Source organism: Eublepharis macularius, chromosome 3 (assembly GCF_028583425.1).
Source record: "Eublepharis macularius isolate TG4126 chromosome 3, MPM_Emac_v1.0, whole genome shotgun sequence".
Taxonomy (NCBI): Eukaryota; Metazoa; Chordata; class Lepidosauria; order Squamata; family Eublepharidae; genus Eublepharis; species Eublepharis macularius.
The window spans coordinates 90213028-90238497 of record NC_072792.1 but is presented as its reverse complement, the minus strand read 5'-3'; the positions used below and the strand labels follow the sequence as shown (position 1 = coordinate 90238497).

General features: G+C 42.7%; 1 protein-coding gene across 3 annotated transcripts in view; it reads right to left on the bottom strand.

Moving 5' to 3' along the window:
- LOC129325755 (cystathionine beta-synthase-like protein) overlaps nucleotides 1-25470 on the bottom strand; it is a 65844-nt gene that overhangs the window by 20118 nt on the left and 20256 nt on the right. For all 3 annotated transcript variants that reach the window (XM_054973626.1, XM_054973627.1, XM_054973628.1), the window contains exons 2-12: nucleotides 20159-20367; nucleotides 19907-20013; nucleotides 18820-18954; nucleotides 17210-17289; nucleotides 15605-15739; nucleotides 14628-14697; nucleotides 11732-11823; nucleotides 7412-7537; nucleotides 5835-5919; nucleotides 4067-4172; nucleotides 2761-2838 (exon numbers count right to left, since the gene is read on the bottom strand). In XM_054973626.1, coding sequence (XP_054829601.1) covers nucleotides 2761-2838; nucleotides 4067-4172; nucleotides 5835-5919; nucleotides 7412-7537; nucleotides 11732-11823; nucleotides 14628-14697; nucleotides 15605-15739; nucleotides 17210-17289; nucleotides 18820-18954; nucleotides 19907-20013; nucleotides 20159-20361 — 1217 coding nt within the window. In that variant the 5' untranslated portion in view covers nucleotides 20362-20367. The remainder of the gene's footprint in view (nucleotides 1-2760; nucleotides 2839-4066; nucleotides 4173-5834; nucleotides 5920-7411; nucleotides 7538-11731; nucleotides 11824-14627; nucleotides 14698-15604; nucleotides 15740-17209; nucleotides 17290-18819; nucleotides 18955-19906; nucleotides 20014-20158; nucleotides 20368-25470) is intronic.

Genomic DNA, 25470 nt, shown 5'->3' with positions numbered 1-25470 from the left:
TTAAGTCTGGTTTTAGGCTGGGCTACAGTACAGAGATAGCTCGTGGCTTTAGTTGATGACCTTTGCCTGAATATAGACAAAGGACATGCATCTTTGTTGCTCCTCCTGGATCTATCTGCAGCCTTTGATACAGTAGATCATGCCACCCTGTTGAAGTGGTTGGAGGCAGAAGTAGGTACTAAGGGATATGTCTTGGACTGGTTTAAATTGCTCCTCATGGGACAGACTCAAAGGGCTGCTATTGGAGACCAGCAATCTTCAGGGTAGGAATGATCTTGCAGGGTTCCACAAGACACAATCTTTTCCCGATGTTATTCAATCTCTATGTAAAGCCTTTAGGAGAAATCATCTGTAGCTATGGAATTGGATGCCATCAGTATGCAGAGAATACCCAGCTCAGTATCTTGCTATCCAAATCCCCTGATGATACAGTAGAGGTCCTGAGTAGAGATGGGTACGAACCAGAAAAAAAACGAACCGTGCAGTTCGTGGTTCATCGCATTTCACGATCTACGAACTTTCACGAACCTGCCCCAGTTTGCGAACCAGTTCGTTTGGTTCGTGAAAACGTCACATCCAGGTTAGCAAACCGTCACTTCTGTGTCAGCAGAAGGTCACTTCAGGGCCAGCAGAAGGCCACTTCCGGGTCAGCAGAAGGTCTGCAGGAAGTCCATGCTCTGTTGCCTAGGAAACTGATAGATCGGCACCAGGCTGTCTGCAGTGATGAATCAAAAAACAAACCAAATGAACCAGCCTAAAGTTTGTGGCGGTTCATCAGAAATAGGCTCTGATGAGCCACTGGTTCACGAACCACGAACCGGCCTGGTTCGTCATGAACTTTGGTTCATATTTCGGTTTGTGCCCATCTCTAGTCCTGAGTTACCGCTTGATAGCTGCGGTAAAATGACTGAAAGGAATCAAATTGAAACTGAACCCTGACAAGACAGAAATGATGCTGGTTGGGAAAGTAGAGATCATGAAGGACATCGTGTTTCCCACTTTCAATGGGGTTCAGTCCACCCTGGCTGACTTGGTCAAGAACCTAGGGGCCATACTGGATCCAAGACTGCTGCTATAGAAGCAAGTAAATGCAACTGTTAAAAAAGGCCTTCTCTCAACTCATAGCCTGGAAGATGGCCTCCTACCTTGACGTGGCTGATCAGGCCACTTGAATACATACCACAGTAACACTGAGATTAGACTATTGTAACACACACCACATAGATCTCCCCTCAAAGACAACTTGGAGACTCCAGATGGTGCAGAATGCCACAGCTCATTTACTATTAGAAGCTAGGCAGAGTGCACATATTGGTCCCATTCTGGTGTCATTCCATTCACTACTCATCAGTTACCGGGCTCAATTCAAGGTTTGACCATCACATACAAAGCCTTTCATGGACTTGGTCCCTCATATCTGCAGGAACAGCTCTCCCTCTATGTTCTGTCACAGCAGCTTCACTCATCTAAATAAAAGCCTCCACCCTATAGAATGGTCTGCCTGAGGAGGTCAAGAAAGCTCCCATTCTCCTGGCTTTCCACAAACTACACAAAGCTGAATTATTCAGGAGGGCTTTTTTTACACAAGTAATAGGACTATGCTGTAGGAAACATGAGAGATGACTTGGTAAAGTAACAGGGACCGCAGACTATTCTACAGGATACTGCCTGTTGGTGTACATCTTTGTGTTTTAAAGATATCATGTTTAATTACTTGTGCTTTGTTTCTGCCATGTTTTCATCTATGTTTCATTTCTGTGTTTGGAATTATGATTGTTTTCAAACTTCTGTAACATATACCCTATTGTATTTGTTCATTGAATGTCCTAGCTGTTGATCACATTGACTTGCACTGTGTAATCTGCCTTGGGTCTTAGTGACAAAGGGAGACTATAAAATTAATAAATAATATAAAAACAATTAACTGGTAACTGGGCCTATAGGATTCAGGTTGAAGCTCAAAACTCAGTAACACCACAAGAACAAAGATGAATGTATTTATTAAGAATTGTGCAAAAATATTACATATATAGAAAGTGTCAAAAACAGGTAAGTAAAATAATAAAGACTAATTAACTAAAATCCCTAAATTATTTAGCAAGATCCTCTGCTTGATAAACCAGTTGTTAGTTTGTAAAGTCAAGTTGCAAAATCTAAACAGAACACCAGGGGCTAGCTTTCTAGTCTAGTTCGAAAATGAGATGGCCAAGAACCAGCAATCATGTCTGATTGCTGGTCCAAGAGCTAAAGGCTATCTTAAAAACTCCATTTTTATCCCATATTGGCCTGCAATGTGGGGAGACTAAGGACCAACCAGGACCTTGCTAAGCCATGTGAACATGGCTCTCTGCACCTGAGTCATGCTACCTATCAGAGCAATTAGTCCCCACTTGTGCTCTGATCCTTAAGGAGATGGAATACAAGGGATGAACTTTTCTCTCTAGCCCTGGGCCTTGGCATTCCCATGATTTCAGATGCACCTGGGTTCTGCAAAGCACATCCAGGCTTATCTCTCTGGTAACAGCTTCATTTTGAATCTAAGTTTCCCAGAATTCTCAGGCAGATTTTCCTTAACATAAGTTTGGCCAAGAAACAGGAAAGGACAAGCCAATTTTTTTGACAAACATGTTTCAGATATAAATGATGATCCAGATAAACTTTCTTAGTAATAAATACAGTAAATATTATAAAAATAAGAGTGGATTTGCGGGCAAGTAACCTCTTCACAATGTATTTTACTAAAAGATTCAGTGAGCTCACCAAGGTTTGTTAATAATGTCATCCTCTTCTTTCATGAAACCTTTCTGAATCATCCATTTGTCACTTAAGAACTTGGACCTGGAAACCACCAAGAAACTACATAAATCACAAGCACCAATTTAAGTTGCACCTACCCTAAAAGTAAATAAATTATAAAGAATATGGAATAAAATGTCATATATGCAAATATGATAAAAAGATTTATTATAAAGAGGTGGCCCTTAGTCAGACCCACTTTAAAAGTTCACATGAGGAGAATAAAAACAGGACATCTCACAGTGAGGTTGGAGGGCAGCACAGAAGTGGTGCAAACAAGCGTGGATATGTGGATAGTTCATACCCTCAAGTGATGACCTTGGTAAACAGCATGATTCATTCCTTGTTGCTGTTGTAAATACCATACAGGCCCATCCCGCCCAACCACTGGCCCCAGTGACAGCTGGGTAACAATCGGGTAGTAACAGGACCTGTACTATCATCCACCCAGGTGGCTCTGAGTCTTTTAAGCGTTATAGCAGCTTTACAAGATGAACCCACAGCCAAGCAGCTCCTGCCCTGCTGGTGTAACATCTGAAGTGCACCTTAACAAGACAAATGTGGAGCAATTTTGAAACTTGATGACACCAGAGTACAGGGGATGATTTCAGGACATCTGATATATTTTTCCTACCCCTTACAATGAGGCACTATGATCTGCAAAAAAGGGCATTCTTTATATTATATTTGAACTCTGTTTCATGCAAGTCGGCTGTGAATGATGGTTTCCATTTCCTCCTAATTGTAAAGGCAGTAGGGATTGTGGCAGTTTTTTCCTTTTTCTGAAAAATCTGGATCTCAAAAATGTAAACCTGAATAATGTTTGCACTTCTCTGTAACATTCAACATAACAGAAAACATGAAAATACATTTTTGAAGTGACCTTAGGTACTTTTCAGTTTAGGTAATGGGAGAAGTGGGGTGCCATTGACATCCAGCTATTTTGTTTCAAACATTCAATATTAATTTAAGTTTAGACTCCGTAAGATATGGGGTGAGAAAGGAAGAGAAATTACATTAGGCTGCAATTTTTCCTTTTGTCAGAATCCAAGATTTCAGAAGAAAAAAACTCATAGTACTGAGCATAAGAGGATTTAAAAATAGTTTTTTGAAATAATAAAAATCTGAACCCCAAACACAAACAATACAGAATTTTAGCATTTAGCACAACTAATTTTTTTTTTTTTTGAAAAACTAGGTCAAAAATATTTCGTAACAAAGCCTGAGTCAGTGCCAGGTTGAAAAACAAAAATACAGGACGCTTTCTTACATGTAATTCCTGACAGAGTCAGGAAGGATGACAACACAGCGTTGACCCTCCTGCAGTTGTTTGGCTGCCTTCACAGCTACAGACATGGCACTGCCTGAGCTGCCACCTGTCAAAACAGAGGACAGTGCCAGAACTCCATGGAAGCCATTTTGAAAACGCAGATGTGAAAGGAGGCAAAGAAAGAGGAGAGAGTCTGGGTTCAGAATTTCTTGAATACCTAATCTAGGCAACCCCTAGAAGAAGACAGGATATGGCTTAGTGCAAATGACTGTCCTTGTAACTGACTATCAGGAAGCTTATCCAAGTCACTTGGCCTCATCTTGTTAAGTGTCATGAAAATTTTAAATGGAAATACCATTTTTAAATGGAATAATGTAAAATGTATGCAACTGAAAATACGTTCTTTGCAAGAACTCGTTCAACTCAATGCTTTGTATTTTCCCCTATAGAACTTGGAAACACTCTGGGGTTTTGCTACATCCCCATATAACAGTATGGTCTGAAGTCAGCAACCTTGCATCTGGGTCTGGTCTAACCTGGCTCTAGTCAGTACTGGAATGGGAGACCCAAAAACCCGATGGACGCAACAAATAAATAAAGCTGGCCAGTGTACTCTGATTTAGCAATGCCATCAGAGAGAATAAAGAAAGTAGACACAACAGTGTTGCAGTTTTCTTCTCACTAGTAAGCTGCTGCTTCCAGTGTAAGCACACAAATGCAGGAACTTGCTCCATGCCAAGCATGGGGCAAAGCAAATGCCTGAAAAAGGCTCACCAGCTGTGGTCACTTCTTAGGGTTGCTAACTCCAGGATGGGAAATTCCTGGAGATTTTCAGGGGGTGGGGCCTCAGAATGGTGGGGTTTGGAAAGGAGAAGGAGCTCAATGGGATATATTGCAATAGAGTCTACCCTCCAAAGCAGTCATTTTCTCTGGCGGAACTCATCTGTTGTAGTTCTGGAAGATCTCCAGGCTCCACCTGGTGCTTGGCAGCTACACCATCTATACTGGATGTTGAAACTAGGATGCTACTACCGATGCAGGAGGGATTGTTGCATTTTACTTCACAAAAATGTAATATATGTGAATGGTTATAAGAGGCTGGCTCAGACATCAAGTTTGAACACTTTCTTACTTCACACAAGAATACCATTAGCAGGGCTGGCTCAATGGCTTTCTACACCTTAGGCAGGCCAGACTGAGCACCCCAAGCCACAGACCAGCTGGGCAGTTCATGGCTTACTTGCCTGCCAATGCACCAGGAGAAGGGGGGATTGCACTGGAATATGGAAGTGATGCCACTTCTGCATGATGCTTTAGAAATCTCTAGAATCTCAATGGCAAGCGAGTCTGGAGCTAACAAGCTGTCCAGCAAGATGGGGTGTGCTCTTAACTGCCAACTTCTGGTCTGCCACCTGGGGTGGCAGCACTGGGGCCAAGAGTGCCCCCTACCCTTAGGCACCCTAGCCAATAACTCAATAACGACTGTAAAATGTGATATGTAAAGTTCATCTGTGGGAACTGCTGCAATCCTAAGAGTGTATATTAGAGTTCTGATAGCTAGAGAGATTGACACAAGAGAGATCCAGGAACTCCTAAATCACCCTTGACACTATTCCTAGAGGTTGTTGTAGTGTAAGAGAATGTATAAACTGGCCCCAACAGCAATCATTCCACCACTGTTTTCTCCTTCACTGCCATCACGTTGGCTATCCACTGTCTGCAGTAAGAGTTTGACATTTCTAAACCCGCCCCCACAGAGGGCTCTTACCACATAGCAATCCTTCATCTCGGATTAGCATCCGTGCAAATGAAAATGATTCCTCATCACTGCATTTATACCACTTGTCCACCAGCTAGAAGAAAGGGAAGGGGAGAAGAGAGAAATAAAAACATAATCCGCCCTGAGCCTGCGAAAGCGGGGAGGGCGGAATATAAATATAATAAATTAAATTAAATTAATGAGATGCCCTGAATCCAGCCCAGTAAAGAAACGTACGTTCTCTGTTCCCCACTGATATTAGCAGTGCCAACAAAATAGGAAATCGATTTTACACTGGAAATGGTCTTTGCAGTTTCACTTCACAAGCCCAGAAGCAGTCAATGTCAACATTCTGTGTGGTCATACTCGGTGTTGGCCTCACTTGTGCTAGAGCCTCCAAGGAATAAAGTCTGTCTTGCTCCTGGATATACTTTCATCCCACTTAGTCTTTCAAAATTATAAACCAAGAAATTGCAAAGACGTTGGCAAAATGTTCTGCAGTGTAAGAGACAAAGGAGTCGTTTTGTCTGCTGCTCCCTCTTCAATGCAATTGCCCAGGTTGCAGGGCTTCTTTTCCCCCCCTGGGGATCCCCATCCTTGGGATTGCTTTTCTAGAGCTCACAAGTAACTGCTTGGGGAAGGTGGGAAAGATTCACATCCACTAGGGATTTCTCCTACCACAGCATAAGGTCCATCCAATAATTTACACATTTCCACTCCCATTCACAAAACCTTTATAGTTGCTGCTTTAATTTTGTTGTTAATAGCAGTGTCTTGGAATGCTGAATATCATAGAAGATTCTAAATACTAGACTGCCTGGCTGATGCAAAGCCTTGCACCTATCAGTAACGAATGCAACAAGGGGAAAGGTCATTGTTTACCCTTGATAGTTGGGCCTAATAGGAAAACAATTCTTTCTAGGGCTTAAAGATAATGGATTATTTTTTATGAAAGCAAAAGCCGAAAAGGTTCCTAAACTATTTTAAGTGTGTTATGTATGTAATGGGTGAACAGAAAAAATATGGCTATTATCCAAAGGACAGTGTACAGTATTCTGCACAAGCATACAAAGGATTTTTAGCCCTCCCCCAGACCTGAAGGCTGACCGTCTAGAGTGGCGTTAGATGTATGCAAGAAGCTGCAGCAGGAAAAAAGATTTCAATCCTCCAGGCTCATGGAAGTGCCTTTGACACATTCAAGAAGATCTTGGGATCCCTTTTTCTCTCTGGATAGTATGCACAGAGGATTGCCAACTTTTAAACTGGTACATCTAGCTGGCCCCTTCATATCAGTTTGATCTGCAAGCAATTACCAGGTGATATTATTTAACTTTATGCAATGAAAAGCTCCAGCCACCCATTTCCCTTAATTAAGTGCTGTATTAAAGAGACAGCATTTTTCCTGCATTGTTGGCAACTTTTCTTGTTTTCCTGCTGTGATTAACCAGAAGCTTTTGATGTACTTTCATACACTTTGGGTATTAATCACACCCTCTTTCTACATCTTCCATTTGTCATTTTAGTTCCAGTATATTTGGTGCATCTACAGATAGCAAGGAACAGCTAATGAGGAAACCCTGACGTACTGATCTGTCCAGAACTGTAGGGATGAAATCATATCCGATCCCTTCCACCTCGTAAGTTGTCTTGTCTGTGACATTTAGGCCTTCTGGCTCCGCAAGAGTGGATCCTTCAGGATCAACACCTATAATCTGAGAAGAGAGGAGGGGTGGTTTAAGACAGAGAGCATTCTGTTTATCAGGCACAGCTGTTAATTTGTTATTACACAACCAGTATCTCAAACCTATCACACAAATGTTGCAAGTGTTTCCTCTTCACTTAGTCCTTGGAAAATGCCCAACTAGAAACCTGTCTTGTTCTTTTTAAGGCCTGTGGAAAAACCCATTTGGTCATATACTGCTTGCACTTGGCTAAGCAGAAGGTCGAAAGGTATGACCAGGTATGTCCTGGATCCCATTCAGATGCTAGATTTTATTATATTCTGTGCTAGGACTCTTCAGAATGTAACAAGTTATAGATGTTAGGAACATGATGGCAGCTTCTGCTTGGAAAAGAAAAGGAAATAGTTCCCCCCAACCCTGACACAGCAACAGAGAAGAATTTATATATGCACCTATTGAGGTACATCTCCGTAGCATTCAAAGTAGTTTTGCAAGCAGTGAAGATCACAGTACAGGCACAGAAGGAAAGAAAACCAATATAGTCTGGAGACACTAAAGTGATATTTGAATTATAGTGTCAGATAGTGTAGCTAAAGAGCTATTTTTCCAATGTCTTATTTATACTTTTAAACATGCCACTGGAGCCCTTTAAGGGAAAGAGCAACTCAGGGCCAAGCTACAAGTGACGAATGACACTTGAATGGCAAGTGGATTGAGTGGCGGGCAAGTGAACAGGGAGAAATACACTTGCCGTTCAAGTGTCATTCGTCACTTGTAGCTTGGCCCTCAGAGAGACATTAACAGGAAAAATGACCAGGGTTAAGGGGAAGGGTTAAGCACACTGTTTACCACTTCACCTTCCTCAGTCTCCTATTCAAAACTGCAGTCTATCAAGGTTGCTATCTACTGTATTGAGAGAGAGAGAGAGAGAGAGAGAGAGAGAGAGAGAGAGAGAGAGAGAGAGAGAGAGAGAGAGTCTCTCTCTCTCTCTGCGGGCTTGTTACAGCCATTTATGCCCAACGCCTCGTTATCTCTTTACCTTCCTTTTCAACTGTTGTTTACAAAAATGTTCTCAGAATATGACCCACCACTTTTTCGCACAGGGCTGATGATTGCTTTCTAGCTGATGCCTCCTTTCTAGGAAGCAACTCTGGGTCATTTTCAGAACACAGACCTCGTTCTTTTACGATTTATGAACCATGGCTTTTTTTTAAAAAATGCAACCAACTAAGGTGGTATACATTTAAGTAAATACTAAGCATTATTTAAAAAACAAGAGTTAAATGCTATTAATAAAATACACAGGTTTTTAAAAAGTAGATAAACCATCCTCTATGACCTTGACAGAAGATGATGCTTTGAACCTGAGATGTGAAACCAGATAAAGAAGCAGCCAGGCAACCATCGTGGGAGGCTGTTCTATACTAGTTATGCCCTATTCTGAGCACTCCCTGAAAACTGAAATCCAGACAGAGGCCTATTTAAGGACCTCCGTATCTGAGGAGGCACAGGCAGACGAAGAGATGCAGCGAGAGATTTCAATGTGACTGGTGTAATAGGTGGCCCCAAGTGATTGAGGGGGCTAGATTCTCTCTGAAGGAGCAGGCTCATAGTTTGGAGGTGCTGCTGTATCCTGTACCATGGCTCCCTCTCTTCCATGGCATGTAGTGCCTTTTATCAGCTTCAGCCAACACACCAGCTACTGCCATTCTGAGAGAAGTGTGACATGGCCATGGTGATCCAAGCTCTGATCACATGTAAGTTAGATTTCTGTAACATGTTTTGCATGGAGCTGCCTTTGAAAATAGTTCAGAAACTTCAACTAGTCCAAAATGCAGGAGCCAGACTATTGTCAGTTTTGGTTACAGAAATCGTATCATCTCAGTTCTGAAAGGCACTGGTTACACATCTGTTTCCAGACATAATTCAAAGTTCTAGTTCTTACCTTTAAGGCCCTATGCAGTTTGGGGCCAGGGTATGGAAGGACTGTCTCCTCCCATACTATTCAGCCCATGTGCCCCTGCCTTCAAAGTAAGACAGATGGTGGTGACTAGAGACAGGGCATTTTCTGTGGTGGCACCTCACCTCTAAAAGGTCTTCCCCTTTGAGGCTCATCTAGTGCCTACTTTACTTTCTTTTAAGCACCAGGTCAAAACACATATTTTAATTAATTAACCTGGACTTTAATGGTTTGCTTCTGTTTTATAGATAGCTTTCATGCTGTTTATGTCCAATGGCTTGTTTTTCATATTGTTATGTTCTAATAGTAAGCCACCTTGAGCAGAACTCTGAAGAGGTGACACAGAAATCCCCTAAACAAATAAATGAATTTGGCCACTCTGATCCATGTTCTGACTTAATCCAAGATAGATTACTGCAATTTGATTCACATAGAGCTGCCTTAGTTTACTATTCAAAAACTTGGTCTAAAATGCAGCAGTCAGATTGTGTCTTTTAACTCAAGGAGCCGAGAGTTAAAGACACCATTCAGTGCTTGCTGTTTACCTTTTATTCCTTAAACTGTCTGGGGAGGATCAGGGAACCTGAAGGGCCACCTCCTTTTGTACTGTCCAGCTAGCCAGTTAGGATTCTCCTCCCAGGACCTGTCCTTTGTGCTCCTCCTGCAGAGCTGAGGAAGATGGTGCCCCTCTACTATCGTTAAACCTCCTAAACATATTTCTTTACCTGAGCTTTTTATTTGTTTGTTTTCGACTTTTATTCTGCCCTCACCGCATTTCCAGCAGGCTCAGGGCGAATTACAAATACATAAAGGTTAAAATAAATAAAAACAGTTACTGTAAATTAACAATACTAAAACATCCAAATTTACACAGTTAAAATACAAGTAAAAATATAAACATCTGAATAGCAGCACAGAATTCCGCTGATCAGATTTAAATCAACTTCAGAGCATCTTTGCAGTGAAAGAGTTTTTAAAACAGGGGTATTGATGGTGGGGAGGGCCCAATCCATCCGCAACTGGCCAGGGGGGCTCCGTCTAACACTGCTCATATGCATGGCGGAACAGCTCCATCTTGCAGGCCGGCGAAAAGACAACAAATCTTGCCGGGCCTTGGTCTCTTCAGACAGAGCGTTCTACCAGGCTGAGGCCAGGACCGAAAAGGCCCTGGCCCTGGTCAATGCCAGGCAGGCCTCCCTGGGGCCAGAGACCTTTAACAGATGTTTCTCACTAGAACGGAGGGTCCTCTGATGTTCATATGGGGAGAGGCGGTCCCACAGATATGCCGGTCCCAGTCCACGTAGGGCTTTATAGGTTAATACCAAAACCCTGAACCTGATTCGGTACTCCACCAGTGCAGCTGACGCAGTGCCGGTGTTACATGCTCACACATTGGCAAGCCCATAATAACATGAGCCACCGCATTCTGCACCAGCTGTAACCGCTGGATCAGGTTCAAGGGAAGCCCTGCGTAGAGCACGTTACAGTAGTCTAACCTAGAGGTAACCATTGCCTGGACCACTGTAGTCAAGTTGCGGGACGAAAGATAGGTTCCATCTTTTCAGGTGATTTTATTATCTGCTTCAGGCTTGAGGGGTTTTATGAGGATATCATTTTAAGTTGCTAATGTTTTTATGCCCTGTTTTATTAATAACAACAACTATAATAATAATATTCAATTTATATACCACCCTTTAGGACAACTTAACACCCAAAGTGGTTTACAAAGTATGTTATTATTATCCCCAACAAACACCCTGTGAGATGGGTGGGGCTGAGAGAGCTCTGGAAGAGCTGTGACTGACCCACCTGGTTTCAAGTGGAGGAGTGAGGAATCAAACCCAGTTCTCCACGACACCAAACTGAAAGTTATAGTTGCTGGTTTTACATTTTTATTAGTTTGTTTTGACTTTTACTTTGGTCCATTCAAGCATGTTTTGCCGTACACCTGCAAGCACAGCAGGTGAATCAGAGTATTGAGGATATAGCTACAAGCAATTCAAATCATCACGGTGGCAATACTTTTTACAGCCTCTGTGATCACAGGAAATGTAGTAGGCCATATCTATAAACATTTGATTGCCAGTTTGTCTTTTTCCGTGCATGTAAAATGCAGTAATCCTTTATTAAAGACCACCTACCACTGGCAGAGTTTCTTGAAGTGGCTAATCTGATAAAAGGACAATTCTACAGTCAACTCTATAGACCCACAATGCCAAACTTTAAGCTATACAGTAATCAAGATTCTTTCTTTTGGAACTTACTTTGCAACCAGGGCATTTTTCCTTTAGTTTTCTGGCAATGCCAGTGATGGTACCCCCTGTGCCTGCTCCAGCTACAACCATATCTACTGTTCCTGTTGGAGGAGCAAAAAACATACAATTGAAATCTTCCACAAGAATTAAAGACAAAAAAACTACATGAAAAAATGCATGCATGAAAGAATAAGAAAACAAACCACTTCAATGTTTCCTATTTTAAGTCTAAATTACTTTCTCACAAATTAAAACAAAGCAAGCAACATGATGTCCAACCTTGGTTGCCAACATACCTTGCACCACCACCAAAACTCCTCCATGTCATGAGATCTACCAGCCATCATTAATTAAATATTTATTTATTTATTACACATGTTTGTTTATGTATTACAATAGTTATAACTTGCCTTTCCTTGTAGTTCAAGGTGGCTTACAAATAAAAATTAAAAACATTAAAACTTAAAAAGCAATAAACTAACCCCCCCATATAACTGCTCCCCGCCAAGGTATCTGCATTTTATACTCCACTAAAGGCCCTGGTAAATAAAATGACCTTGCAGCACTTTCTAAAAATGTCTTAAGATAACAATCCCTCACACTTCCTCAGGGAGCAACAACAGAGAAGGCACGGGCTCAGGCTGATGCCCAGCAGGTTACTGTAACTTGTGGACCCACCACCAGGAGGAACCACCACCAGGAGGTGGCAGTCTGAGGACTGCAGTGAGCAGATGATGAAATATGGGATGAGATGGTCCTTTCAATGTGTGGGTCCTAGGCTGTGTAAGGCTTTAACACATTGAACTGAACTCTGAAATAAACTGGCAGCCAATACAGAATGGCAAGATATGTTCTTGCCAAGTACGCCCCGACAATAATCATATTCTGAACCCACTGAAGTTTCTGGGTTGTCCTCAAGGGCAGTCCAATCTATAGCACATTACAGTAGTACAACTGCAAAATTATAAAGGCATTGATTGCCAGATCAGCTGTGTCTAAGAAGGATGAGAGTCGGTGAACCAGTTTGGTGTAGTGGTTAAGAGCGGCAGGACTCTAAACTGGAGAACTGGGTTTGATTCCCCACTCCTCCGCTTGAAGCCAGCTAGGTGACCTTGGGTCAGTCACAGCTTCCCAGAGCTCTCTCAGCCTCACCCACCTCACAGGGTGATTGTTGTGAGGATAATAATAATATACTTTGTAAACTGCTCTGAATGGGCATTAAGTTGTCCTGAAGGCCAGTATATAAATTGAATGTTGTTGTTGTTATTAGATACAGATGACAGAAGGCACTCTTGGCCACTACACAACCTGCTTTTCGAACAGCAAGGCTGAATCCATGAGCATCCCAAGCTCTTAAGCTACTCTGCAAATGCCAACTCCTCTCCATCAAGTGGATCCAATCCCTTTTAAACATCAGCCTTCCAAAACAGCATCACCTGTCTTGACTAGATTCAGCTCCAGATTGTTCTGCCTTGGCCACTTGACCATGGCTTCAATGCACTGGTTCAGAGCTGATAAAGGCAGAACTGTATGTCGTGTGCATATTGATGACAACCAACCCTGAAACTCCTGATGATCTCATTCAGCAGCCTCATAGATATGTTGAAGAGCATAGGTGACAGAATAGAACCCTGTGGCTCTCTCACTATAGTAGGAGACCCCTTGCTCTCAGCCTTCTCCAGTCTCTGTCCATCACCACTACTGACCTGGCCAGTGGGGAAAAGAGGCACCTGAAAAGCCTGGAGGCAGGCCTGAGGCACATGTGGCCGCCCATCACACTGGAAAATGACATCATTTCTGGTGCTATGCAGAAATGACAGGTTGTGACAGGCCAATTCCCTAAAAAACAGCCCCAAATACAAAGTTTGGGACCAATTTTTAGAGAATCGGCACCCGTTGTGCCTCGCTGCTTCTGCATCACACCAGAAAATGATGTCATTTTCTGCCACGATGGGTAGGCATGGAGTAAGTATCTCCCCCACCCCACCCCGATCCCTGGGCTGGCCTCCAGGGGACTCAGCAACCTTGGGCACTCTACAGGATAAATCCAATCCAACTGATTCTTCCCTTTCGCCCCTTCCACACATGCTACAGTGGATTTTTGTAAGCACTGTAATTCTTTTAAACTGTCATACATTGGAAACCATTAGTATATTTTGCTGTCACTCTAACAGAAGAGGCTGTATCAGCCCAAATCCTCCATTATATGCAACTAGTAAAGACACAGGAACTGGCATGTAGCCACTCCTGTCTTTTGTTCAATACCTCTATATTCACTACTTATTTAAATTACAACACAGCATGAAAATGCATTGTAAGTCATCTTGAGAGATCCCACCCTCCCACCCCCAGAAAGTCATATTGAATGTATGTGTGTATGCATAAATGAACTAGTAAAAATGTAAACGCGTATTAGGGTATTATTTTACAACACAGGCAACTTACACTAGCATTCTGGATACAGGTCACAGTTTTTCATCCAAATCTACAATAAGGATTACCATTGCCTGGTGGTGGAAAGTGCTTCAAGTTGCAGCCAACTTATGGCGATCCCACAGGGTTTTCAAGGCAGTAGATTTCCTAGGTGGTTTGCAATTGCATGCCTCCCCCAAGTACTAATCAGGGCCAACCCTGCTTAGCTTCTAAGATCTGATGAGATTGGGCTAGCCTGAGCCATACATATGTTATATCTTGGAGAATATTTCATCAATGAAAAAAATACTGATAGCTCCCTCTACTGGCTCCAAGGCAGCAAATAGAATAAAACAACATGCTTCATGACTGAATACTTGACATCTAGAGAATGTTTCTCTTTCGTGCCCTAATTTACAAGCTTTCACTAATATATGTTTTCTGAGGAAACCAGGAATTCTGAACAGAAATATCACATGCAGAATGAACACACCTTCACACTGCTGCAGGATCTCCTCAGCTGTTGTGTCATAATGTGCCAGGGGATTACTGGCATTTCGGTACTAAATTAAAACAGAAAGAGAAATGCAGCGGATCACAAAAGACGGACTAGCAAACCTACAAAGATGGTGATGCTGAGGCATACAGTCTAAAACGTCTCTGTATGTCATTATCCTCATCTACCCAGAAAAACATCCTATAGTTACCCCCCGAAAGAACACAAGGTTCTTCTTTGTGAAGATACCTTTATTAATTAACCAGAGACTACTTTACAGGAATTATAAAACTGTTATTATTATTTGCAAGGGTTTGCATTCAACAGCTTCTTTCTGCCAGTGCAAGGAGTTTCTTCTGCAGGACAAAAACTCAAGCCGTCCGCAGAGTTATGGGACACAACTCTTTTCTTGAATAAATTTATGATAATCCTTTAAGCCAAAGTTTGCTCCTCTATAGTGACTAAAATAGCCACTCAGAGACACCAACCCACAGAAAAATGATGATTCTTACTTAAGATAAATAGAGATTAGTGAGAATAATTAGTCACGACTAAAAAGCCCGTTAATTTTAATGAAACCTAAGTATAACTAAACTGCTGAACTAGACATAAAAGTGTGCTGCTGGGTCAGACCAATAGTTCATCTAGTCCAGTGTCCTGTCCAACTGGTTGTCCTGGAGGGTCAATGAACAGGGCACATAGGCTGAAGCCATCCCCAGTGCTGCCTGACTATGGCAGAGGCAGTCACCCTGCCCTCCTAAATGGGCTGTACTCAAGTTTCTTGCCTTTCATGTTTTTTGTCCTATTCAGTGAGTATACTTTGTGGTACTCCAGGAAAACCAATTCGCTGCAGCTTCACTCAACCTGTCCACACCCCTCATGCTCCAACCTAGGATATTAGTCCCACAAAGCAGACTAAGCACGTCATTTGGGGTCAGGACATCTGTCACCTGGCTTTATTGCTGGCATTTTACCTGATCCAATATGTGAGAGTTGGGGATTTCATTTTTCAGTCTCCATGCCACCCCAACATGAGACTCTGGAGAGTCAAATCTGGCAGTAGTTGGAGTCCTCACAATTTCAGCCCCAAGAGCTCTCAGCACATCAACCTGACGTGAAAGCAAACAAAAAGAAATAGAGAAGCATATTACTTTGCTTGCATGACTAAAAATGGAAGCTTAGCTATAAAATTTTCATTGAGTGATCTTTCCTGCATATTTCAGACTAGTAAAAAAGCCCGTTGTTGGGAAAAAATACAACGGGCTATAAAAAAGGGGAGGGCGGGCAAGAGGGCATTGCCGCCTCCTCTGTGACTGATCTCAGCTGGAAGAAGGTGGGGGGTGGGCATCACCACCTTCTCCACACCTGATCCCAGCTGGGTAAAGGGGGGGCTGGCATTACCATCTGCTCTGTGTCTGATCCTAGCTGGGTGAAAGCAGGGGTGGACATTGCCTCCTGCTCCATCCCTGATCCCAGTTGGGTGAAGGCCGGGGCAGGCATTGCCATCTGCTCCACTCCTGATCCCAGCTGGGTGAAGTCCGAGGGCAGGCACTGCCACCTGCTCGACTCCTGATCCCAGCTGGGTGAAGGCGGGGGGGGGGGGTAGGCATTGCCACCTGATCTGCTGCTGATTTAATTTAATTTTAATTTAATTTATTAAATTTGTATTCCTCTCTCCCCATGCCAGCAGGCTCAAGGCGGATCACAATTTGCATGCAACTTTAAAATTACATCAGATACCATTTAAAACCATAAATTAAAAACATCCAGAGATAAAAATACCTATACACACACACACACACACACACACACAAACAGCGCACAGCGGCACAGTAAAATGTACTATATATAGGCACAGGGTATAACCCTTTAGTCAGCACCAGAGCATTTGAAAGTATTCAACAGATGGAGATGTCACCAGTAGGGAGGGCACAGCCCATACTCAACCAAGTAGGGGAGCTCTGCCTAGCTGGCGGAACAGCTCCGTCTTACTGGCCCGGCGGAAGGATAACAAGTCCAGCCGAGCCCTAGTCTCATTAGACAGAGCGTTCCACCAGGCTGGGGCCAGGACCAAAAAAGAATTGGCCCTGGGCGATGCCAGGTGGGCCTCCCTAGGGCCAGGGAGCTTCAATAGATGTTTACCATTGGAGCGAAGAGTCCTCTGGGGTTCATATGATCCCAGCTGTGTGAAGGCGGGGGGTGGGCATTGCTGCCTGCTCCGCTCTTGATCCCAGCTAGGTGAAGGTGGGGGGCAGCCATTGGCTGTTCCATGCCTGCTCCTGGCCTGGGCTACCCCCATGGCAGCACCCTCTGGAGGCGCACCAGGGTAGGAAGTGAGTTGTCTGGAACATGTTTAGCCTTTTATATAGTAGGATGATCTGGGTTAGCTGTATCATTCACATTTAGGAATCTGAACAGCACATCCTTAACTTCACATGCTTTTCTACAACCCAGACTTATCCAAGGTATTATATTCTATCTTGTATATACTAAAATTAAACTAGCAGCTTGCAGTTCATCAGTAAATAAACATGCAACCAGGTATTGATCTTTTAGCATCTAAAACGAGCAGCTCTCACCTTCTCCATGCTCATTTTCTCTGGCATGACAATGATGCAGCGGTAGCCTTTCACTGCAGCTGCCAGAGCCAATCCAATTCCTAGAATTAAAAAAAGTCATCAGTGAAACAAAACAAATATATATTGCATGTTTCCAATTTATACACTGCCATTCTGACCCAGGAATACCTCCATAGGTATAGACATGGACTCACCCATAGACTAAAAAATTCTAGTTTTAGCTCACAGAGACTGCCTTTCCACATTGCCAAAGGGCAGAATTGGGCTTTACTACACTGATGCTGAAGCGGCAGCCTCACTTCTCCTCTAACATGCTTACCATGCACAAAGTTCCCCTACCCCCAACTCCACTCCATTGGCTGCTGCTCAAAAGAGCAAGGAAACCAACCACAATGCCATCACATCACATGCATTGCACGTTACCTAGAAGTAGCATGAAACACGGGCCTACCATTTTCAGCAGAACCCTAGATGTATCATAACATCTACCTCCAGCCTGAAAAGACTATATAGTCCCAGCTTCAAGGAAGACTGCAAGTCTGCACCGTGAGCTCTTGTACATACATTGTAAACAATTAAAGAAAAATACAGCATAGAATCTAATGCAGAACTGGACTGGGAAAGAGGTATTTCAGTGGTTCACGTAACCTTGGTCATATATGGATCTCCTTCTTCTTGTTAATATTATTAATATTATCATTGTGCCATTGTGTGTGTTGCATTATAAAGTTAACTTGTTGCTCACATGACCATAGAGTATCGTTGACTTCCAGTCAGTAAAAAACCAGCCATTTGACTTCTTGCATCTTTGTCCTTACTTTCTTCCTCTCTCTATATCAGGAAAACCTGATGCCAGTGGCTGATCAAGGTCCAGTATAAAAGATGTCATGGCCATTTTGATTTCCCTTGGGTTAGCTATGCTGATATCATAATGGAACTAGGGCAGCCTAGACCCAAGCAGTTGAGCATAAGCTGGACATTAATGATTTTACAACTAGAATTCAAAGTTCCACAAGCAACATCCATCAAGTCACTATGGCCATCTTAGTTCTTAATAAGACGTTGTTGAGCAGACTGATGAAGGGTGATACTTGCTGCTTATGAACATGATGATGGGAGACTGAAGGATACTCTTGGCTAGTGATAGCAAATTCATGGGCAATCTGAGATTTGCACCAGAGATGTCCAATTCATAGTTGGCATCCTTAACCAGTATAATATACCATTGCAAGGAAGAAGACAGACCCAGGAAAAATACAATTCTCATAAAACAACAAACCTAAGAACAAGAACATTGGAGGCACCCACAGAAAAATGGGGTGATCCCTACTAGCCATACTCAGTTTATTAAGCATGAGTCATGCTAAGCCAAAGCCATTTTCTCCTTTGGAATAGACATCCCATTTGGTCCACTCCAACATTTCATGATCCCCTTCATACAAGTTAATGTGTTGAGGGCATAATCCAATAATAGACTGAAAGTTATTAAGTATGATGGGGGAAATTAAAGAACGACCAAATAAATGATTAGACCATAGCTGATTTCTGTCTCCCAATTTCCCCAAGTCTATTCATATGAAGAAAGCCTTCACTCTGAAATACCCATATACCTGTGTTTCCTGAGGTTGGTTCAATGATAGTGTCCCCAGGTTTCAAAATCCCTTCCCTTTCAGCATCTTCCACCATCCTTAGGCTGATTCGGTCTTTCACACTCCCTCCAGCATTAAAAAACTCACATTTTGCTACTGTAATATAAAAGAGTTAAGCAGAACATCCATATAACTAATTTTAAACACACAGCCAGATAGATCTGTGGATACTTAAACCCAGATATTGAAGTCATAAAGTGACAAGACAGATATTTCTACAAATCTGAAAAATGCCCCAGGTTTGCAAAAATCAGAATTTTTAAAAAATCTGGAGGTTAAAAACCCCAAATAATAGAAACAATGGCTGTAGTTTTAAGAAAGGAAAGCCCTCTCAGGGGCCACTGTGTAGGTTGCCAGGCAACCACAATAGTCTTGCCAGTCTTCACACTTGCTTTCTATCAGTAAAAAGTAAGGGGAAGGTGCAGTGCACTTTCCAGAGCTTGCTGGTATGTGGGAAGTAGAGAAGGAATTAGGAAAGGGGAAAGGATATTGAGGCTTTCAGGTCTGCCACTTTTTTTTTTAATTTGCAAGGCAGGAGGGCACATTAGATTTCAAATAAAAAGTGCACACCTGCTATATTCAAACATATGTCACATAGGCTGCAATTCTAAAGACACTTCCCTGGGAGTAAGCACTATTGAATAATATGGGACTTATATCTGAGTATACCTGTTTAGGATTGCTCCCATAAGGAGAGAGACAGAGGAAGCCCATGTGAATTTTTTTTTTTTTACTAGGATAGTTGTCTTCAATCCATGGGATCAAGACCATCATGTGGGTGGCCAGAAGCCATTGTAGGGCCAGATGACAACTGCTAAGATTTAGTCCACAGGCTGCAAGTTCCTGACCCCTGCGTTTAACATAGGGCAAGTGTAGAATCAGCGATCAGTCAATATGGCTGAGGTAAAGAAAACCGAAAGTAAATAGTACTCTGATAGTGGCTGAACCTATCCATCTTGATCCTATAATTTTGGGGACTCCCAATAACACCACCAGCTATGATGCCTATTTCTGCAGTTACATCTCCAGCTAATCAGAAAATACTTACAAAGTTCACATTTAAGTCCAAAGAGCTTCCCAATCTTGTTGATTCGCACCAGGGGAGTATCACCAATTTTCTTCAGGATGTCTGGCATAATATTTGGAGGTTTTGATCTAAACCAGAACAGCAGACATATACAGTAATAGGGGTGGTAAAAGATCCTGAGCCCTCCATAGCTGTCCATCAAGATGAAATGGAGCAAGTGCACTGGACAACAGACTTTTTCTTAGTGCCTGGTTCTACTGAATGACTACTTACACAGTAACATGATGATGGGGTGATTCAGAGGAAGATTTTCCAAGCTCCCAGGTACACTTGCTTGGGTTGTCAGGTCTGATCCACTTCCTTTCTTTCTCAGTATTATTACAAGTGTCCTTCTCCAGGCCTCCATTGGAGATGCAGTTTTTTGAGAAATGAGAAGATATTGTTTCCATTTCAGCTTCTGCAGGGAAGGATGGCATTGTGCCCTCAAAGAAGAGAAAAGACCGATATTATTTGAGTCACTATTTACTAAAAGCCATCATTATGGCCAAACGCAAAGTAGCAATAATGATTAACAGCCTCAGATTTTTAAAAATTGTATCCTTTTGAAAAAGAATTACATCTCTTTCCCAAAGTAATGAGTTGATCTTGGTTATCTTCCTTATATTGGGAGTAGGAAGTGCTTCAGAAAAGCCGAAGAGGCAATTGCCTTTGTATTTGTAGGAAGTAAGCATTTGGAAACAGTTGTCTTTTTTCAATGAATTATTATAATGAATTATTATAAATTGAATGTTTACTATAAATGAATTATTATAAATTGAATATTATTATTGAATGTTATGAAAGTACATTTCAGAAAAGATCTTTGCCTTTCAAGATTAGGGCTCTGATACACCTAAGAAGCCAGCAGCTGTTGGGTTCCAGACTCTAATTATTGTACAGCTGCACCACACGCTCTCTACTCGGCTGCAAAAGCAGAGGACTTTAGCTATGAACCAGAGCACATAAACCAGTAGGAGCAGGTAAAATGAATCACAGAAGTTAGACGTGCAGGTCATTATGGTTATTTATTACCTATTTATAATGCTTTCTTTAGCCACAATAACAAACATATTTCGGAATATGGGAGAGAGGGTGCTCTCCATCGGGCTAGACAAAACTAAAAGACTTCTGGGGAACAACTGGTCTATTGATCCACATACCAGTCACTCCAGCTGCCACACTACACTCTCAGATGCATGCAGCTCTCTTTAGGAACTGAAGGGGTTTCCATCAGTCCAGAAGAGCTTTTGATCAATTCTCATCATTTACTGCATGTGACCCTTGCAGTTTTTTTTAAAAAAACGCCTGATTTTCACTAATTTCCCTTCTGATGAGGTTTATAAAGACTTTGTGGGTACCCTGAGTAGACATGGATATATACTGTACTGAGTTAGAACAGTCCCCGCATAAAGGTCCACCAACCAGTAGCTATTTCATATTTCTATGTGTGGCAGCTGAATTACTTGCACCTGTGCAAAGTGTACAGTCTCTACACCAGTTCTTCTTGAAACTCTTTCAGTTTTTTTAATCCCTCTCTTCTTTCACGAGCTTGCCAATCATGTCAGTACCAGCAGGCATCTTGCCTGCTCATCACATGGGAGAAAGGACAGGTCAACTATCTGGGTTTGATGCTTTTGTTGTTGACATCTTGCCAACCCTGAACAATCAGGTAACTGGAGTGCAACACAAGCTTCCTACTTTTTTCCCAACTGAGGACAGCTATATGTAAAGTCCATAAAGCCATTACCTTTTGGAAAAAATATGCAGGGTACAAAAGATTTGAACAAAAGCAGTTGATTATATGATAAAGTCAGGAAACGCAAATGTATCATGTTTCTCATGCATGTATGGGTTTGTCACGTGGAACTTTTTCACACAGTCAGTTACTGAAAGTCACACTAAGCAGAATAGTGTACGCACAGTCCCATAATATGTTACAATCTGCACTTTTTGTTTTCTTATACAAAGCCATTTGCCTATAATTAAAGAGGTACAAGCTTTTGTGCTATTGTTCTGTACAATATCATGCTGTTCCTCTTCCTAGCAACTATCACATTATTCATTCTTTACAAAAGAAGTTTGCTTTATATTGCTGGTATTTGTGCCAAGACATCCGTTTGTCCAGATACCTTTTGTTCACTTTGCACACTAATTTTAGCAAGAAACTAAATTTGGTTTCCATATCATCCCAGAACACAACTCTTTCACAGTCTGGTTGCAAGGTCCCTCACCCTTGTTAGCAAAATTAATAATAGTGTTCAGTATAACTGTGATAATTCAGGTATGATTTATAATAAAGAACCCTAAGCCCATAATTCAGGGTGCATATATGTACAAGAAACACACAGATATATGTGCTTAGAAGGGAAAGCGCAAAACAGGTGCCAAGAATGTTGCTTGGAGTTACGGAAACAACATCCAAAAAGCTGCAAACAACATCATATACAGCTAACTCTATCTTGAGGTTTTTTCAAACATCTCTAATGAAGGACTTCACATAATTATAAACATCTCTAATGAAGGACTTCACATAATTATATCATGCTACCATATGAGATTTGGCATTTAGCTGTGATATTTTGGCACCCTCCCCTCCCCTGACAAAATCTCTCAGATCTGTTCCAACCGAAACAATGAATTTGTGGTATTTGTAGCACCATCTAGTCACTGTTGCTTGGATTAGTTCAAGCTAATTGATGTTGACAAGGCTCTGGGAAGTGTGAAGGCCACGACTTGTAACTTGGATCCTTGTCCTTCTTGGCCTGTTAAATCATGTAGGATTCAGAGGATGGTACATGCCTCCCCAATGGAAGAAGTCTTTTCCAATGCCCCTGAAAGAGGCAATAATCAGGGCTTTACTCAAGTAAGTGTTTTTTTTAGATAAGGTGGTCTTGGTAAATTATAGACCTGTCTCAAACCTTCCTTTTCTGGAAAAGGTTATTGAATGGGTGTCTACTTGGATGAGACACCTGCCCTTGATCCTTTTCGGTTTGGCTTCAGGCCAAAGTTCGGGATAGAGACGGCTTTCATAGCACTTGTAGATGAGCTCTGTCTGCAGATGGACAAAAGGAATGCCTCTTTATTGCTGTTGCAAGACCCACCAGCAACCTTTGACATTGTGAACCAAATGATACTGATGAGGTGCCTGTAGGCTTGCTGGTCCGCTGGTGGGGGCAGGGCATCCCCAACCCCTGCCACCTCTCACCTGACCAGCAGGTAGAAGCAAAAGCACCATGACAAATTTATGACGATGTATGACAGTGTATAAACAATGAAACAGTATATCAAATGACTTAAATACATTTTTCCAAATAACTTAAATAAATAATCCAAAACAAGAGGCTTGTAGTACAATCATATCACATAAATGTCTTGTGGTTGTGCAAAAACTCAGAGGCAATTTCTACATGTATATCATATCGGTCACATAATAACTGGAACAATCCTATACATATTTATAATACAAAGAGCTTCCTTCCAGTAAACGTATACATAAAGTGACCAGTGCATTCAATATCAAGTGCCAATGCCTCGAGTTGAAAGATAACCGTCTAAATGAGGAAATGTCCAATTCATTCAAAAGGGGAAATATTCCAAGGGCCACAGGGCCCTTTAAAATGCCCAAACCCCAGCCCCCCACCCTCACCTTGCCCTGCGGGCCTGCGGCGTCCTCCCCCTCCTCCCACAAGGGACGGGAAGGTCGTTTTTGGCCCCTTCCACTGCTCTGTGGGCCTGTGCAGTGGCAGAGGAAGCCAAAAACGGCCTTCCCACTCCTCAAATGGCCACTGCGGCCACCATTTGAGGGGCAGGGAGGCCATTTTTGGCGGAAGAGGAAGCCAAAAATGGCCTTCCCGCCCCTCACATGGAAGGCCAATTTTGGCCTCCTCCACCACCTTGCTGTCTCATACAGCAGCAGAAGAGGCCAAAAACTGCCTTCCCGCCCCTCGCAGGAGGAGGGGGAGGACGCCGCAGGCCTGCAGGGCAAGGTAAGTTTGGGGCTGGGGTTGGGGTTTGGGCAGTTTAAAGGGCCCTGTGGCTTGCAAGCGGCAGGTCCTTTTAAACTATCAGCCGGCAGGTGGCAAGGGATGGGGGGAGATCCTGCCAGCTGATAGTTTAAAGGAACCTGCCACTTGCAAGCTGCAGGAAAAGTTTATATGGCCATTTCCCTGGGGAAATGGCCATTTAAACTGCTCCTTTACAACCCAAACGAACCAGTAGACCAGTTCATGGAAGTTTGTGGAAATGAGCTTCTATGAACCACTGGTTCGCGAATCACGAACCGGTCTGGTTCAAGCGTTTTTTGGGGTCGTAATTCGATTCGTGCCCATCTCTACTTGGGAGCGCACATGCAAGGGAAGCCCCCCCCCCGTGCAACTCCCCCCACAACGCCCATCCTTCACGCCCCAACCCCTGGGACCTTGCAACTCCTGGTGCCTGGAGAAGGAGGTGGGTCAAGGTGGAGCAGTACTGAGACTGTTCTGGTCTTTTCTATCAAACCACTCATAAAAGTTGTAGTGGGAGATACTGAATCACCCCTTTGTCAATTCCAGGTTAGTAAATTTCTGGATGGGAGAATGGAAGGTTCTTTTTCACTTACCGTGAATCTTCCTTTCTCTGTGGTCCGAGAGTGGGGCAGTCAGTCCTGACTCATGGGGTAGCTCCTCCTCCTTCCAAGCAGGGTCGGACAAACTTGCGATCCTAGGGGGAGGGGCTCCCCTCGGCTCTTCAGTTCGTTTTCAAGCCCGGAACACCCTCCAATTTCTGCACCTGTCAATAACCCAACTGCCACGAACAGACACTCAAAAAGACAAACATAAACAGGAACAAACGAACTCAAACAGGTTCTATATCCCTTCTCCCTATCAAATAGATAGTATAAACTAATAGTGTACCTATACAGTGTCTCAGGGTGGGATTTGGACTGCCCCACTCTCGGACCACAGAGAAAGGAAGATTCACGGTAAGTGAAAAAGAACCTTCCATTCTCCCGTGGTCCTGAGAGTGGGGCAGTCAGTCCTGACTCATGGGATATACATCTAGCAGTGAAGTTCTGGGTGGGAGTTAACCTATGTATTACAGAACATGTTGCAATACCCTTCTCCCAAAGGCAGCCTCCGCCGAGGCCAACTGATCTATTCTGTAATGTCTAGTAAACGTATGCACCGATTTCCAAGTTGCCGCTCTGCAAATCCTCTCCAAGGAAGGGAAAGACCTATAAGCTGCAGAAGTAGCTGCCCCCCTTAAAGAGTGAGCTGTGATCCCTGTGGGCAACTCCACCTTCCTATTCCTATAAGCTAAGACTATGCATTCCTTAATCCACCTACTCAATGTGGAAGATGATACCCTGTCTCCCATAGAGCAGCTTCTAAAAGATATGAACAGACTCTCTACCTTCCGGATATGCCTGGTCCTATCTATGTAAAAACTCAGTGCTCTCCTGACATCCAACCTGTGCCACTCTTTTTCCCTCTCATGTTTTGGATTAGCACAGAAGGAAGGCAAAACTATGTCCTCTTCTCTATGGAAAAGAGAATTCACTTTGGGAA